Source organism: Varroa jacobsoni, unplaced genomic scaffold (assembly GCF_002532875.2).
Source record: "Varroa jacobsoni isolate VJ856 unplaced genomic scaffold, vjacob_1.0 scaffold_1312, whole genome shotgun sequence".
NCBI classification, from domain to species: domain Eukaryota; kingdom Metazoa; phylum Arthropoda; class Arachnida; order Mesostigmata; family Varroidae; genus Varroa; species Varroa jacobsoni.
The window spans coordinates 65,965-81,262 of NW_019214214.1; the positions used below are offsets into that span (position 1 = coordinate 65,965).

Consider the following 15,298-nt stretch of genomic DNA (forward strand, 5'->3'; position numbering starts at 1 on the left):
GTTTATCGCTTTCGATAGTCTTGTGTTGACTTCATGCGTTGTGTTGCGTTCTTTTCTGGTCCCCACACATAGACCCCTCAGTAACTTGCCGGGTACCTGTCAGAGTTCACTTTCTCTCCAGTTCTATTGCCATCATCCTGCTATAATATAGGTGTGTTGTTATGCATCATGATTAGAACTCGGGCTTTTTGCGTGTCGCATCAGCTGTGCGGCCTCAAGCAGCTGTTAACTAAGTAGTAAGAAAATTGTGTACGTGCCGAAACGTCTGCCGACTATACTGTGTTGCCTGCCGCCGTTTGCTACGGTAACTGCTATGTCTTGCATTCTGCGGTAGCGGATCCTGCCGATCCACAGAAGCTCGAAGCTGCTGCCTACGAAGATTGCTATAGCAGCAGTGTCTCTGCTGTTCTACATATGAGACGCGACGCGACGTTGTCAAAGAGACAAATTGCCGTTTAAGTGAACGCTTCCATAGGTCGAACTACGTGCACAACGCCACCTCCCGAGCGAATGTATTGCAGTTCCAATACAATCCGGGACGGCTTTGGTCTCTTCAGACTTTCAAACGTTTTGCTTAATTCTTCTATCTCTCTCACAAGCTTAGCTCTAAACAACTACTTGCTTCGGTCAATCCATACTGCCAAAATCCCTCTGAGTCTCTTTGTACCCGTTGATTTTGTTCGAAATTTTTATAATTATCCACGCCAACCTAATAAATGCTTTCTAGCATTTAAACTATTGCTGAATCTTTCCATATATCTTTGCGGTGAACTTTGCACGTTCCTTTTGAAATTTCTATTTGCGCACGAAGTGAAGATACTCCACCAAATCGAACACGGTTACACTGGTCTTTAGGCCTATGCCTAGTAAAGTTTCTCGTGTTTTTTTTTACCACAAAGTCTCTATTATGATAGTCCGATATACCGATGCTACACCCAAATTTTGTGTGATAAACACGTACACACGCATTATCTTTGCGTTTTCGCCTTAAATACAGTTAAATAATAATGATGATTATATTAGATTCTTTTCTCCATAGTTCTGCACTGCTTTGTTGGTATAATAGAGTTTAATGATAGACTGCTTTTTCCGATGTTACCTCTTGTAAATGTTTGGTATAGTTGTAAACGTTATCCGTTCTTTCAGCCTTTCGTTCCTCCTCAGTGTTAAATTTTTATCTTCCTTGTAGGCTTCTGCTCTTCATCAGCAATATATTTATTATTATTATTATCGATTATCAGTCGGCAGCGCGGGTGATAATTGAAAAATAATAAGTTATTACTGGTAGTGCGAGTAATCTGACGGCCCATCTATATTAGCTGCTGTTGTATGCTTTACAATATAGAAAACGGCGCTTAGATTACTTAGAACAGATGCCCGTTCGATCCGTTTGGGCGTCCTCCGTCGATAGGCGACACCGACCCGCCAGACGAGCTGCCTGATGAGCCACCACGTTCCTAAACAAGGACGATACATTCATAAACAATAACGTGTAAATAGACACGTGTCAAACACCGAGCAGTAAGGAAATGGAAAGTAATACTGTTCCATCCAATAAAAATTACTCACTCACTAACTAACATTGTGTTTTTTTCTTCATTTGTCAAGCGTCAAATAGAAGTAAGTGGTTTACGTAATACGAAGGATGCCCATTTGTATATAGCTGCTAAACGAATATCCGCAGTAGATTTTAGGTTTTAACAGATCAATTTCGATTTCAGTACGGCAACTTACATTTTGGCAAACTGTATAAAAATAAGAAAAGACACTAGACCAACCTGACGTGATGGAGAGCCAACGGTGTACACACAGCCCGTGATCGGATTACGGGAGACTGAAGGTATCAGTTAATGAAAAGGCCAAAACGACCGCTGTTAATCAATCTTAAGCCCTGGCTTGCACGTCAACTGATGATAAGTAGCTATACGTCTCCGTACATAAGTGCGGATTAATAGTTGCTTTGAAAAATTCATAAAATTGCAATAATGCATATTTACTTTGGCGCAACTTGTTGATTTCCAGTTTATTGCAAAAAAAAAAAAAGATTAAATTTTTAAGTGACTCCTATTATGACATACGGCGATTGTGTGTAAAGGAGCGCAATAGAATCTGTTTTGGAAATATGATGACTGCTAGATGCAGATTGGCAAAATGGAAAACGTACTGTATTTTTTGTTTACTGCAACTGGCGTTGCAGGCGCAGAACGTTGCCCATCGAATACCGATGACTTCATGCGATCCACAGCGCGACGTGGCGTTGAAAAGTCGTCCGATCCTGAAAGCCGTGACACGAAAACACTTGGTCACTTATCATCGATAGACGCAAGACAAGAGCGTGACAATTAAGCCCTTGTTATGCCTTTTACTATTTATGCTTGTTGTTACTATACGTACCACCTATAATATAATCATATTTTTAGGCAACTCTCTGTCTCAGGATGTTGCTTTTCGTATAGAGACAGAAAAAAATGTCTCCAGAACAAATTTGTATTACTGGACTATTTTCTCAGTAAGTAAATTTTTCTTGAAACCATAAAATTCGAAGTAGTTGGGTTGCGTTTTGTAAAATAATCTACGAATGCAATTGGTCCAGTAGAACGAGTTATGGATAATATCATACTAATCCCTTTCAACTTTAAGTAAAAACATGGATATAGAATAAACTCGAATAAATACCGAAAAGGCGTTCTTGGGAAGAAGTGGACATCTTGCGACGAGGCGTGGAAGCGCCAGACGAAATCCCGGATGCACGGTCAGTCTCATCGGCATAACCGAAGATGTTGGATGTTTGGCCCTGATCATAGCAATAAAAATGAAAAAGATACATTATATATATATATGTATCCTTTGTACGATTATTTGCACGCACATTAATATCTAATTTCTTACTATTATATTGTTAATTCAATTGAATCGTAAAAAATCTACCTTGACGACACGACGAGGTGAAGCTGTGATCGGATGGGAGGGTGATCGCACTCCAAAAATGTCACTATCCTCGCCGCCAGGCGGCTTCAGGACCCTGAAAAAATAATAAGCAGGGCAATATTTCGTTGTTCTGTTATTGTTTGTCCGTTCAATATAGCCTTAGTTGTAGAGTAATTTATAAACTGCAACCGTCGCTATTTTACTAATCTCATTTACTCTATTCCTTTTTCGTACACAGAGTAAATTTAAACAGGCCCTTTCTATTACACGCATCATCAATTCATTTATTCATTAAGTTAACTTAGTTTTCAATCCGTCGATGTTGTCTTTAATCTTTAAACTTTCGTTCCAACAGACGGCCTAATGCAATCCATACTCTCTTCAACCGCTGATTTTCCTGATTCTCTTCTCTAAAGATCCATCAAAGTTAATTCGTGTGCCCGGCATGCAGCACGACAAGATCCATCCATAAAGCCTATGCTCGGTGCACATGTACACACCGACATACACACACGCAACTTAAGCTTAGTCATTGCATCGCAAATCGCAGGCAGTGGACCGATGTCGAGGGTAACCCGTCTCTATTCGAGATTTAGCCTGCTTTTCCCCTGCTCAGGTCTCTAATCGAAGATCTTAAATCCAGCTTTTCCACTAGCCGAGGCAACGTTCTTCGCTCGAATTGTCAGAAATTCAACCCAAAGACACTTTCGAGCTTGTGGGCGACAGTGAGACTTAACTGACTTAAGTAAGCCACCCACAGTCTCCCGTCGTGTGTCGCCGCAACTCAGTTAAAATATCCTATCCTTTACTGAGTCTCTGCTTTGCTACGCCTCTGGTTAAGCGGCCAGGGTCAGAGGGAATAAACCCAGACCAACTTTCAGCCTATTCTCCAAACGACTCGAATAAAATGCAAATGATCTTCAATGAAAGTTTAACTGACCAACTGAACTTATGCGTGTTGCTCCATTTTTCGTAGATTTATGTCTTTATTCGAAGATCCTACGTGTTAAGTAAATTTAATCCACTCTATTTGTTAATATAAAAACATCGGTAATTGATAAATACAAAAATTTGTAATATTAAAAGCGATTAGAATCGTTTGAAAAAACAACAGGGTACTTTAAGAGGATGAAAAAGAAAGCGATAGGTCAACTTGATTTGAATATTTCCCCTTTAGTTAATCATTTTATTCAAATCTGTTCATAGGAACACGTGACCTACGGCGGGAGTTTTCAAATTTTATCTAGAGTCCTCAAGCGGCACTTTTCTTGCATAATCATTGCTTCACATTCGGGGGCAACGTAACATTCGCGTTCTTCGAAAGCCAGTTCGTTCTTAACGAACAGTATATAAAGATCATATTGACTTTGGATTACCTCCGTTTTTTGAATGGCATCATGGTGAGTGAAGTACATTTCGTAATTAGCCTGTATTAACAAAGGAGATTTCTGACTGCATTTAGAAGGAGAGAATTTACTGTTTCATTTGCTGTTTTATCTTCATCAAACTGTTTATCGAACCATCTGGAATCTTCGTTATATCGCCATATCTTATCATATAGCCAGCAATCTTCACTTAGGCTTAGACAGGCATAACTCACAGTTACTTCGGTGCTTTAATCACCATCAGGTGTAATTGTTTAAGCGGTTTCGTATGGGCAATTCTTACTATATGTACTGTAAATCTAATTGTCTATGAACAACGGTACCATCTATAACCGAATCTAAGCCGAACATCTATAACCGAACGGTATCTATAACCGAATGATAAGATCCACCAATGGTTCCTCTTTTTGAATTATTCTTCTTTCGAAGTTATTTTGCTGGACCTGGGTGGAGCAAGCTTGCTAGACTCACCCAACACGGTCCCAGCAGCAGCAGGTAAAAGCGAGACAAATCTAGGCTTCACCTCTGAAGCACGAGAGGATAGGAAAGGAGACGGTCCACGCTACACCGTAGTCGTGATCATCATTTTTTTTATTAGGACCTAGTAATGTCGCCCGAAAATCCTTCAAACCTCTCATCCCATAGCTTAATATTTTCCATGATAGATAATAACCATCATGTTATGTATAAGCTTCAAGAGCAGTAATGGTCGTAATTGCGTAGCACTACGTTACACTCCTAGTAGGTATGTTCATATTTCGCTACTGGCCGAGGCATAGCGATAGTGACCCCTGTTCATCGAAGCGTTACAGATCTCCCTGTGTCCTTGTCCATGTTAGAAAAATTAGGCCAATGTAATCAGATGATAGTACCATCATACAGGGGAGCTTTAGGTGCAGGAGGGAAACCCATTGGTGGTATTGATGAACGCACTCGGCGAGTTCGCAGGAAAGCTCCAGTATAAATCGATAAGTACTACACATATGCTACGAAATGTAGTAGTGGCTTTAAATAATGTGTATAAATTAAAACACTATGTTAGCATAGATGCTTTAACTAACACGACCGAAATTTTAGAAGAGTATGAACACACTTTCGAAGGACTATTCTAAAGATGAACCCCATAGCATAATGGGGTGGGAGAACTTTGAGAAAATAACTTAAAAACGATTTGGTTTGGAAGAGCATGCGAACTCTAAATATTTTGAGATCAGATTTGATCAGAATGTGTATATACTTTTAAATGCGTTGAATCTAATGTATACACATTGCGAGCTTTTACGGTCGATACCTTCTCAGCGTAGTCGGCTCCCAGCACGAAAGTGAATGCGTCCATATCTGATTCGAAATCACCTAACGTATTCCTAAATTCGGCAAACAAAGACTTCGCTACTGCGTCGTCACGGAACCCTCTATCTAATTTAAGACACCTTACGAGCGGCTAAGTTTAGAAGGTAGACATGTCGTTATTACACAACAAAAGATCGGGATACACCGAGTTCGGTAAGCTTGACCTAAACATATTAAATTCAAACAAAATAAAAAACCAACAGAACAAACCCAAGAAGACGCAATAATCATATATTTGTCAGTGCCATTGTGCGCCGCTTAGGAACATCTGTTCCATGGGTGCGCTATTGTAGCTCTAGATACTTGTTTTGCTGCTGTCCTACCGTATTATTGAGCTACCAATCAATCATATAACATTCCTATATGTCTTATTATGGTCTGATTTCAGTGGGTTTATATATTTACATATAGATATTTGTGCCAAGTCGATGGTGGTTGTGAAGACACACAGCCGCATTTCATCTGAAGTGTGCAACTACGCGGAACGCCATCAGATCCGCTGTATCTGCATAGCTTTTCCCTTTCACTTAACCATTGGGGCCGATACAGATGCTTTCATATATATAGTATAAGAGTGGGAGATCGCTCTAACATGTATAGATGTGTGTATCATTGTTGAACGTCCGCCTGTGCATTAGATCTCAGACCTAAAGGTACCGCTCTGATACTATTTGCTTTTGTGTCCAACACTAAGCATTACGTTTTGTATTGACTCTTATGTCGAACATGGGCGTCTCATTCAAATAAAAGCATTATTTGTCATTAAAATAACTGATCGTTTTTAGTAAACAAACATTTTACGGAAGACATCCTGTTCTGGATAGATAGTTCAAGAAATAACAGTATATTTTTCTTGCTTTATACGAAAGATCCTTTTGCAACCGTATAATAGACAAAAGCAGGCAGAATAGGTTGTTTTTAAAAGTAGTATCTTATTTGAGAGAAGCTTAGAACATCTCTACGACAAGTATACTTTGCGGAAGATTCGGAACTTTTGTTCCGAATGTGGCGCGTACGTAACGGTACTAATGTGTAATACATGGCCTCCCCAAACAACCACATTCGCTTGCAATCTTTATAAAGAAAAAAAAATTATATATATATATATATATATATAGGTACATATATCTGCTTTCCTTAGAATACTCTTCCGGAATAAGAAGACCTAAAGCGGTTTGTCATAAAATGGGCTGAGAGGAAAAACAACCTCCAAGTGTATGCTTCTTATGGTATGTTCGACGGTTTTATTTTGATAAATCCAAAACCAGAAAAAACCATCTGTCCTACTGTAAATTTAGTCCTTAGAAATGAAAAAGATTTAGCAGGAACTGTTGTCAAATGATTGCTACTATATGTACACAACTTAATCCACTACAACCCTGAATAAAAAATCACCAGGCCAAAAAGTGCCGATTAGAGTCACACCGATGATTACAATTCAAGTCCGTAACAAAGGCGTATTTCGCAAAGGCCTCAAAAACAAAAGCACAGATTTTGACTGATCATCGGCACAATGTCATACATAGCTCCTGCCTTTAACAAGTACATCGAAATTCACGAAAGTAGCATACCCTATGCTTGGGTATCTTGGGTCAACGAAAGGACATGACGAGACGTTATGTAACCACTTCGCTCGGTAAACATATGCGATTAAGAAGTTTACACGTAACGTTTTTCATCTGTTTGTTTTATAGATAATGCGCGGACACTGCTGGCGAGTACAGCTGCCAATGATCGACGGCTGTAGTAATGAGTTTTTTTCTTTACTATATTGCTTATCCATAGCTACTACATTTCAGATTAGAAAACATACCGATTATATTAGAGTCATATGCTATTAGTTATTTTCGGCGATATTCTCTAGCGGATTGTTTTCGTATTTGGGATAACCTGAACGTAAACAGCGAACGAAACAGTTATTATTAGTACGAGTACGCATTGCCCTGGATCATATATTGTTGACAATCGCCCTATACGCTAAATGTTACATCTTATTACGCCGAAGAAAATCTTTCTTATACTAAATAAAAATGCATTAGAGATAACCGCGTTAGCTTTGTCGTGTACTGTATTTTCGATTGATACTAACTTTTAAGAGAAGATTTAACCCAATGAAACGAATATAGGTCCTTATTATGCATTACATTATAAAAAAAAAGAAAGCTAATTATTCTGAGTTAACTAATTCTAAAAGTTTTTACTATAAGTTACTAGCAAATGGATCTCGTTTCCAACTACTAGTTAGATTTGATGTTAAGATTGAATTTCTAGTCTACTATCTACTGTCAATTACAATCAAGCCCATCCGTTTCTCATTTATGCAGATAAAATATGAATGTTGTATTTGTTATCGATTGTAGCAATAATACATGTTATACCTCTATAAACCTCTTAGGAAATATAAAAAAAATTCACTCTTCCAATTAAAAAAGTAAACAAACAAATAGATATAGAATACCGTCACATTAGAAAAATTCACCTTAAATGAATCACATTTTAACAGATTAATTCATGGTTTTCGTTTCACGCCGCTGGCACCCGCCCATTCATCACACAGGTAAAACGAAATGTCATGCCTTTCTTAACAAAACGTTTATATCAAGTCCTTTCCCTATTCAACTTCTACTAGTGTACTGAAGACCACTAATGACTACTAGTTATATCCTACTATAGCTAAACGAGTGCTAACGGCTTCCATCCATTCGGATTGCGGCTGACGTCAAATCTATCATTATTATCAATACCGTCGCTATGTCTATGGCGTCCAAAAGAATATTCGAACGCAAAATACGAACGGTTAAACACGATAATGTTAGCCGATGTCGTCAACTAATGTCAGTAATTATTTGACGAAGTCGCAGTGGTGGCGACGGCCACGGCAGCGGCAGCGGCGTCAACGTGACGATCGTCGCTGCCATTATCATTACCATTGTTGTCACCTTTCTGTTGGCACCAATCAATGAATAGTCGTTTTGGCAATTGGAACGTGTCGCTGGTCGCCATGGCAACATAGGGGGCGCTGAAGACTGCGAACAATTGCTAGCTAGTTTAATACATGCACAATAACTGAGCTAAGCGGTTCGACGTTCTACCATCAGCTAGAACGTATGTGTGTCCGTGCCAGTGAGTAGGCGATACAGCCAGCCTGACCAGCCGCCGTCTGGAGCATTAACGATATAGTGATGGCGATAGGGCTATCTATGTGTATAATGAATAGTATGCGCTGATAGGGGTCAAGGCTGGCGTGTTTACTGCCGCCAACGTTGCAACTATACGTATTATCGGTAGTGATAAACAGTAGACGATGTACAGCGTAATGGCGAATAAATATTGCCTGCGGCGCTCAAACCCGTGTCGCCTTGAACACCTCGGCTACTTACGTCATTACCGCTATCGCTGTTGTCGTTATGCTAATCTCAACGAAGGCCAATGAAGAACGCTGATGCAGATGACACTCTTGGCCGTTTTATTAGTTGCTGCTCTTCTTGTGCACCTATTGACGATACAATTAATGCGTAGAAATACTTAAAACATACACAACAATCACAGCCACGAAGACCACTAGGCAACGACGCTTCGGCCCACTGCGCAGGCATCCATCCATCCATTTACCGATTCGTAGAGACGGTACTGCCTTTGACAGAAGATCGGCTCATATATAGACGGGACCCCAAGAAATAAGGCAGAAAGGACTGTGGTTGGTAACAAGCCTCAGCAGCAATAATAATCATCTATTCGTTCCTTGAGAATTACATATGACAGTACACACAGAGCGCAGGAATTCCCAAATGAAGCTTGAACGTCCCTTTAGTCAGATCTTTTTGTAAAGGAAATAATAAAAGGAAATATAAAGTATAAATTTGTAGTAAAGATGAAATTCTATTGTTCAGTTACATACAAACTCGTCCTTGTGATAAATCAACCCTTGGTCCTAAACGCTCACCTTGCTAGTGAGTGTTTAAGCCTTTTATCATAATAAGCATAATCAGTTTCTCATTAGCTATTTTTGATCTAAGTCAGTGACTTGTTAATGAAATGTAACCTATAAGCACATGTTCATTTCAAATTCTACTTGTACTCATGACCCACAACATGCTACGACCCATTTTCTCAAGCGAAGGTCGACTCTTAGCCGCTTTCCTTGAACAGTACTTAGATGGACAAACATAAAAATGTCATCGCGTATAGTATGCGTGTGAGTCTATAAGGATCTATTAGCAGGATGTTCGTTTCAAGTTACCGTAAACCCAAGGCTCATCCACTTCCGTCGACTATTCGGCCTATTCACTTGTGCTGTGCTCATTTCGCTTTGTCGCTCTCTGAGTGGCGCGTTGATTTGAATAATGATCTTCTTCGTTTTGATGCAGTAAATATATCAAATAGGTACACTAACTAACAATAGTTGTCAATTCAATGTAGCGCTTGGCTTCTGCACACGAAAGATACAAACGGCTATCAATTGCGATGCCCAGTTAAATTTCATACGCACGCAAAGAGATACGACACGGCGGAGAGCCCGCGGACGTATCTACGTCCTTAATTTTTTTCGATGCGATTCCACGTCATCACCTTCTACCATTATTGCAAGCAGGAGAGGCCAAGTGTCGTCATCGTCATTATTATTGTTATTGTTGTTGTTGTTGTTGTTGTTGTTGTTGCGGTGAAGCTTTCATAGAGAGAGCGAAGCAACAAAAACTGTCGGTTCTAACAGTAAGATCGTACCATGCGATGATTCTCTTTCGTTGGGTCGATAATATTTGATAATATGGCCGCTTTCCCTGCTTCTATTTTTCGCTTCTCGTTGTAATGCTCTTTTTGTCCTTTTTCTATGCGCGCTTTCTTCACGTCCATCGATCAGCTGCTGCCGTTGTTGCTGCCGGAACGGATGCGATCGACGTTCGTCCGCTGACTCATTGAGAGGATGACTAAAACTATCGTTTCGGTACTTCGAAGCACGGCAAATGTGCAATCTCACTACTCACGACGCGCGTACTAATTATCGATGTGGATTGTTCGAGATGAGATCACGCTTTAAGGAAGCCAACGGACACGCGTTCGCCGGTGTTACATACACAATCAGAGTTATTTATTATATTGTCATTTACAATATGGGAAGCGTGCAACAAAAACAGAAAGAAAAATTATCTGATACATGAAATTGACACGTTCCTGTTTTGACTGAAACTGAGTTTTCCTTATATTTGCCATTCCGAGAACGGACCTTTTATGATGATATGATTTGTTTTTTAAGCTATACGTGACATCATGAACGGCATCAGCTTTACAATTGTCAGAGGGCTGACGCTAGGCAGGACATTATTTAGAACTTATGTTTTGTAAGTGGTGTACAGGCCTTGTGAAAAATGTTCCTTAAATATAAACAACAGAGAACGAACTAAAATAATTGTTTGTCTTCACTTTTGATGGCAAGTTAATTGACCGTTATTAATTATTTTGAAGACGTCTCTATATTAAATGGTAGGTAGTAAAGACGTGTGCTGCGATTAAACCGCGATAATTAATTTCTCCATTTTTTAGAAATTAGCTATTAGCGAAACAAAGGTTTCGCCTGAGGCTACAGCCGCCAGCTGACGTATCGAAACAGAACCGAAACAATATAACAGCCCCATGGGCTAATCAAAAGACGAATTAAGTGACGACAAAAAAAAAAGTGGCACAGCCAATAATTACTAACAACATGGAGTTGGCTGTGCGTACCAACATTTGCAAGCGATGACATAGTTACATCACTAAAATGTCGAATTTCACCAATCCAAAGTAGGTATTGCACAATTTGATTTGATCTCAAGCACAAAGTATCGTTGATTCCTCTAGCGTTAGCCTTCAATAACTAGTCCGTATGCGATATATCTGCCGCCAAATTCAAAATACGAATGTAGATGTCAGCTGTCCATACTTCCGTATGGCGCTTGTTTTTTCTTTATTTTCAAATGTAATTCTCTGATCTCATAGCTAATACGTCAAAGAAATCGAGATCTAGAATATGACGACTGGAACATTGTGGTAACTTCCCAGCACGAAAGCAGTAAAAACAGATTCGATATATTCACAGTACGTAACGATGGCGAAGCAGATAGTGAGAAAACATAAACACACGCATAAAGAGAGACGTCGCTGGTCACACGTAACTTCGTGAAAATAGGTACCTACTTTTCGACTTCTCCAGCCGTTGTGAAATTCTTGAGAAGCACCTGAACTCGTATTAACACCCTAGTTCGCTCAATGTAATGCCTTTCTTGAACCCACGACCGCCGACCCAATGACCACGTACCATGTAACCCCAGCAACAGTTCGCTCAACGGATCCGCCGTCTGATAGTCAACCAGTCACTAGATACTTGCCATTTTATGTTTGGTCTGTGTTTATGTGTGTGTTTTGCCGAATTACAATAGAGTAGAGCGTAACAGCAGTCGAGAGATTTTCTCGTTGATTTTTCAAAAAACACTGGCCATTATTCATATCACTAGCTGCAATCTCAACAACAGCAGATACTTCTGTTTTGGCGTCACGAAAAAAAGGACATATGAATGACGACATGGGTTCACGTCGTGGGTTCACAAAATACTCGCATGGCCTGGGAAATATTCAATGCCAGAACACTAAACAGATTTTAAACAGAAATGATTCCTGTTTCATATTTACATTTTAATACATTCTATTAACTTGCAAAGCACGGTTTCATTGTATATTTAAGCATTTTCAATAAGAATGATACCCGCAAGCCGAAGTAGGCTCGTATAGCGGTTGTGTGTTGGTAGATGTACAATTAGGCACGATTGTATATATATATATTATGCGACGTGGCTCAATCTACGTTTAAATAAATCATCGAAGAAAGTGTCGAAATTTCCAGTGACTTTTCTTATCTATGTTCACCATTGTTGACCACTAGTGAATTAACTAGACATGTAGACAAATCAAAAGTTAACTTCACGAGTGTGCACGTAAAGCAAAATTTAGATTTCAGATACGTTGAAAAACGAAAAATCATTGCTCCATGGTAGCAGGCCACAAGTGACCCTGAAAGGAGGAGTCAAGCGACATCAATTAGGTCCTGGGGCGTCCCTAGGCATGAAGTCGAATAACGTCGACTCCAAGCAGCATTGCAGTACCATTGCCTATAGCGTGCTATCTAACATGGGTAAATCTGCTAGTAGCCTATAAAAAATCTACTACTAGTTTATTTGAAAAAAATCAGCGAACGTAAAGGGACTATCAGTAGGTTTTAGTTGTGCTTGCCATCTACAAACATGAGTCAAAAGACAATGGCTAGAGTATCCATCTATTGTAAGAAATAGTTATTAATATACGCAAAGAAATAACTACTGTTGTCCTGTACTGTTATTATAGTGCCGTGTTCTTGAGCCGTATTCCACGCAAACGTTTCTTTTTGCCGAAATGTTTCGCAATAATCGTTACCATTAACGGGGATAATTGCTCGGTTTCCTTTTATTCACACGAATATTTTAGTTTAGTTTCCCAAACGTATATTCTCTTTGTCGTTAGGCCTCTTTATTGTAGGGCTTTATATGGACCAAAGGAACTACTGAGAAGGGGTTAAAAACGGTCTCTTCCTAGCTAACGAATTGTCGAATTTGGGTAAATTAGTAGTACCTAATATCTATAAAGTATAATCTGATAAGTTGGCGTGCTAAGTATTCACCAAGTCACACTTTGTCCTTTTCCACAAGCCACGTCCTACTCATATACTGCTGTCTCCTTTCTTCCATTCTAATCGGGGTAGCATTTTTCTGTGTTTTGAAAAAAAAAAATCGCTATGCACTATTCAGGGACGTTCGGCAGACTGTTGGGCATACATAAATGGCAGCTGTAGGTTGAAAGCAGTCTTTATCTTTTAATGTTCCTGTCTCCAGCTCTGTCAATGCGTCATCCAATTTATGTTCTAAACCCTCACCCTTTTCTACCCTTACAGCATATTCCTATTGTTGTTATGTAAATGAACACTCATACAAGTTATAAGTTTTGTCAGAAGATAACTTCATTTAGAATAACATGGTAGTGGCAGAGGTGGAACCCGTAAAGTAAACACAGGATTTGGAAAACAGTAGCTGGCACGCACTAGTTCGAAAAAAATTAGGGCCTCTCGTCTCGGCATTTTGATGATGACGGTATACGCGCTACTGCTTCTTGATACGCCCGTGGAGCCTGCACCGTTACGGGTTGAATGTAGCCGCATGCTAACAGCCAATGAAATCACTGGCCGCGTCTGCTTATAGAACGCTCACGGCGTCCGCCGTGTGCAAAAGAAAAAGACTTCTCTAAGAATGGGGCAATCAAGATCATGGAGACGGATCTGCCCTTCTTGTCTTATAGCACCGAATTCGGCTTGTCACCATTGAGATGAGCGTCAGTGCTGGTCTATCATCATCTCCGGAAAGAGGATTATACCTTGATTTTTATCAAGTCATGCATTTTCAACTATTTGGTTGGTGTATTTTTCTCATTTGTCAACTATCTTCCATTCGAGCTACCGACCCTCTATGAAAAAAAACAAACAGAAGTTACTCTATTTGGTACAAGAAGGGATACCTTTAATATTATAGATACAATCCACTATCATTACATCGATATGGGATCAATTTTATAGTGAAGTTGTTCTTTCCGATATGTAAGTCGCCTACAAAAAATCGACATTTTATTATTAAATAGGTAAAACCTGTTACTTGAAATAATCCGATGTGTTCCATAATAGGGCGATAGCTTAACTAAGCCAGAATCATGAGATCTACAGCAGACCTATACTCAGTTGAGTGTAATAACTTTAAAATAACATAGCTTACAGTATTTATTTGACACTATCCAGATTCAAAGCGAACTCTCTTGGGGGCTGTAAGTCTTTGTTGCTTTCTACCTGTTGCAGCTTTTCGTTGGGTCCGGTCATACCCAGTATACGAACACCGGCATAAACTATGGAGCGAGCTGACGCACGACATCGGTAGTCAATAGTAATGGCGCAGGGGTCGGGGGCGCATGAAGTCGACAGAAGAATACTAGAGACAGATAGTATATGGCCAGCGCATTCGCGGGGGTTAGGCCACCGTCAAGAACAATTTATCGCGAAATACGACAGCTTCGATCCCCTACTCGTGTATGATACCCTAATACGGCTAGTCTCGGTCCTAAATCAAGATAAACTATGGCAGCTACCTTATCGAAAAGGGACAGGAAAAACTGATACGAATAGCAAAGACCGCTATCGAAAGGCAGGAGAACGATTTAAACTTCTAGAACTTGCTTGCTATGTAAATAGTAGAAGATATTGCAATCTAGAGCATAAAAAAGAACTTTTTCCCAGGCAAACCCTCCAGTTTCGACGTAATTTTCCCCATCACAATCTAGCAACTCTGTGAGTGTTTACCATTCTGTTAGCCGCGAGTGATAAGAGCAGTTTTATTTTTAGACGCATGTCAAAGATCACGACTTTTCTCGGGAACAAAATCCAATTGTCCACGGACACGGAAATTTTATATTGCTAGCAGGCCCAGACACCGACGATTCAACTTCTAAAGAACCTTACTAATGATGTACAGTTTGACAAAGGAGTAGGTGTGAAATAAATGACACGACGTATGAATCCACAATTAATGATCGAA

The 15,298-nt window shown here is 39.7% G+C and overlaps 1 protein-coding gene and 2 long non-coding RNA genes across 10 annotated transcripts in view; 2 read left to right on the forward strand and 1 right to left on the reverse strand.

Annotated features, from left to right (window-relative positions):
* Window positions 1–1,831, forward strand: part of LOC111268717 (uncharacterized) — a 21,342-nt gene extending 19,511 nt beyond the window's left edge. For all 7 annotated transcript variants that reach the window (XR_015314352.1, XR_015314350.1, XR_015314349.1 and 4 more), the window contains one exon: window positions 1,722–1,831. This is a non-coding gene — a long non-coding RNA (uncharacterized LOC111268717). The remainder of the gene's footprint in view (window positions 1–1,721) is intronic.
* The window catches only part of Jupiter (microtubule-associated protein Jupiter), an 84,833-nt gene continuing 69,788 nt past the window's right edge, over window positions 254–15,298 (reverse strand). Inside the window, exons 1-6 of one of the 2 annotated variants that reach the window (XM_022847866.2) lie at window positions 9,044–9,128; window positions 2,929–3,022; window positions 2,677–2,794; window positions 2,165–2,275; window positions 1,779–1,834; window positions 254–1,457 (exon numbers count right to left, since the gene is read on the reverse strand). In XM_022847866.2, coding sequence (XP_022703601.1) covers window positions 1,365–1,457; window positions 1,779–1,834; window positions 2,165–2,275; window positions 2,677–2,794; window positions 2,929–3,022; window positions 9,044–9,048 — 477 coding nt within the window. In that variant the 5' untranslated portion in view covers window positions 9,049–9,128 and the 3' untranslated portion in view covers window positions 254–1,364. Of the gene's footprint in view, window positions 1,458–1,778; window positions 1,835–2,164; window positions 2,276–2,676; window positions 2,795–2,928; window positions 3,023–9,043; window positions 9,129–15,298 lie in introns of those variants that run through there. The other variant, XM_022847865.2, reaches the window with a different exon arrangement.
* LOC111268721 (uncharacterized) lies at window positions 9,227–11,067 on the forward strand. Its single transcript, XR_002685375.2, has 2 exons — window positions 9,227–9,360; window positions 10,522–11,067. It is a non-coding gene; the product is annotated as an uncharacterized LOC111268721 (long non-coding RNA).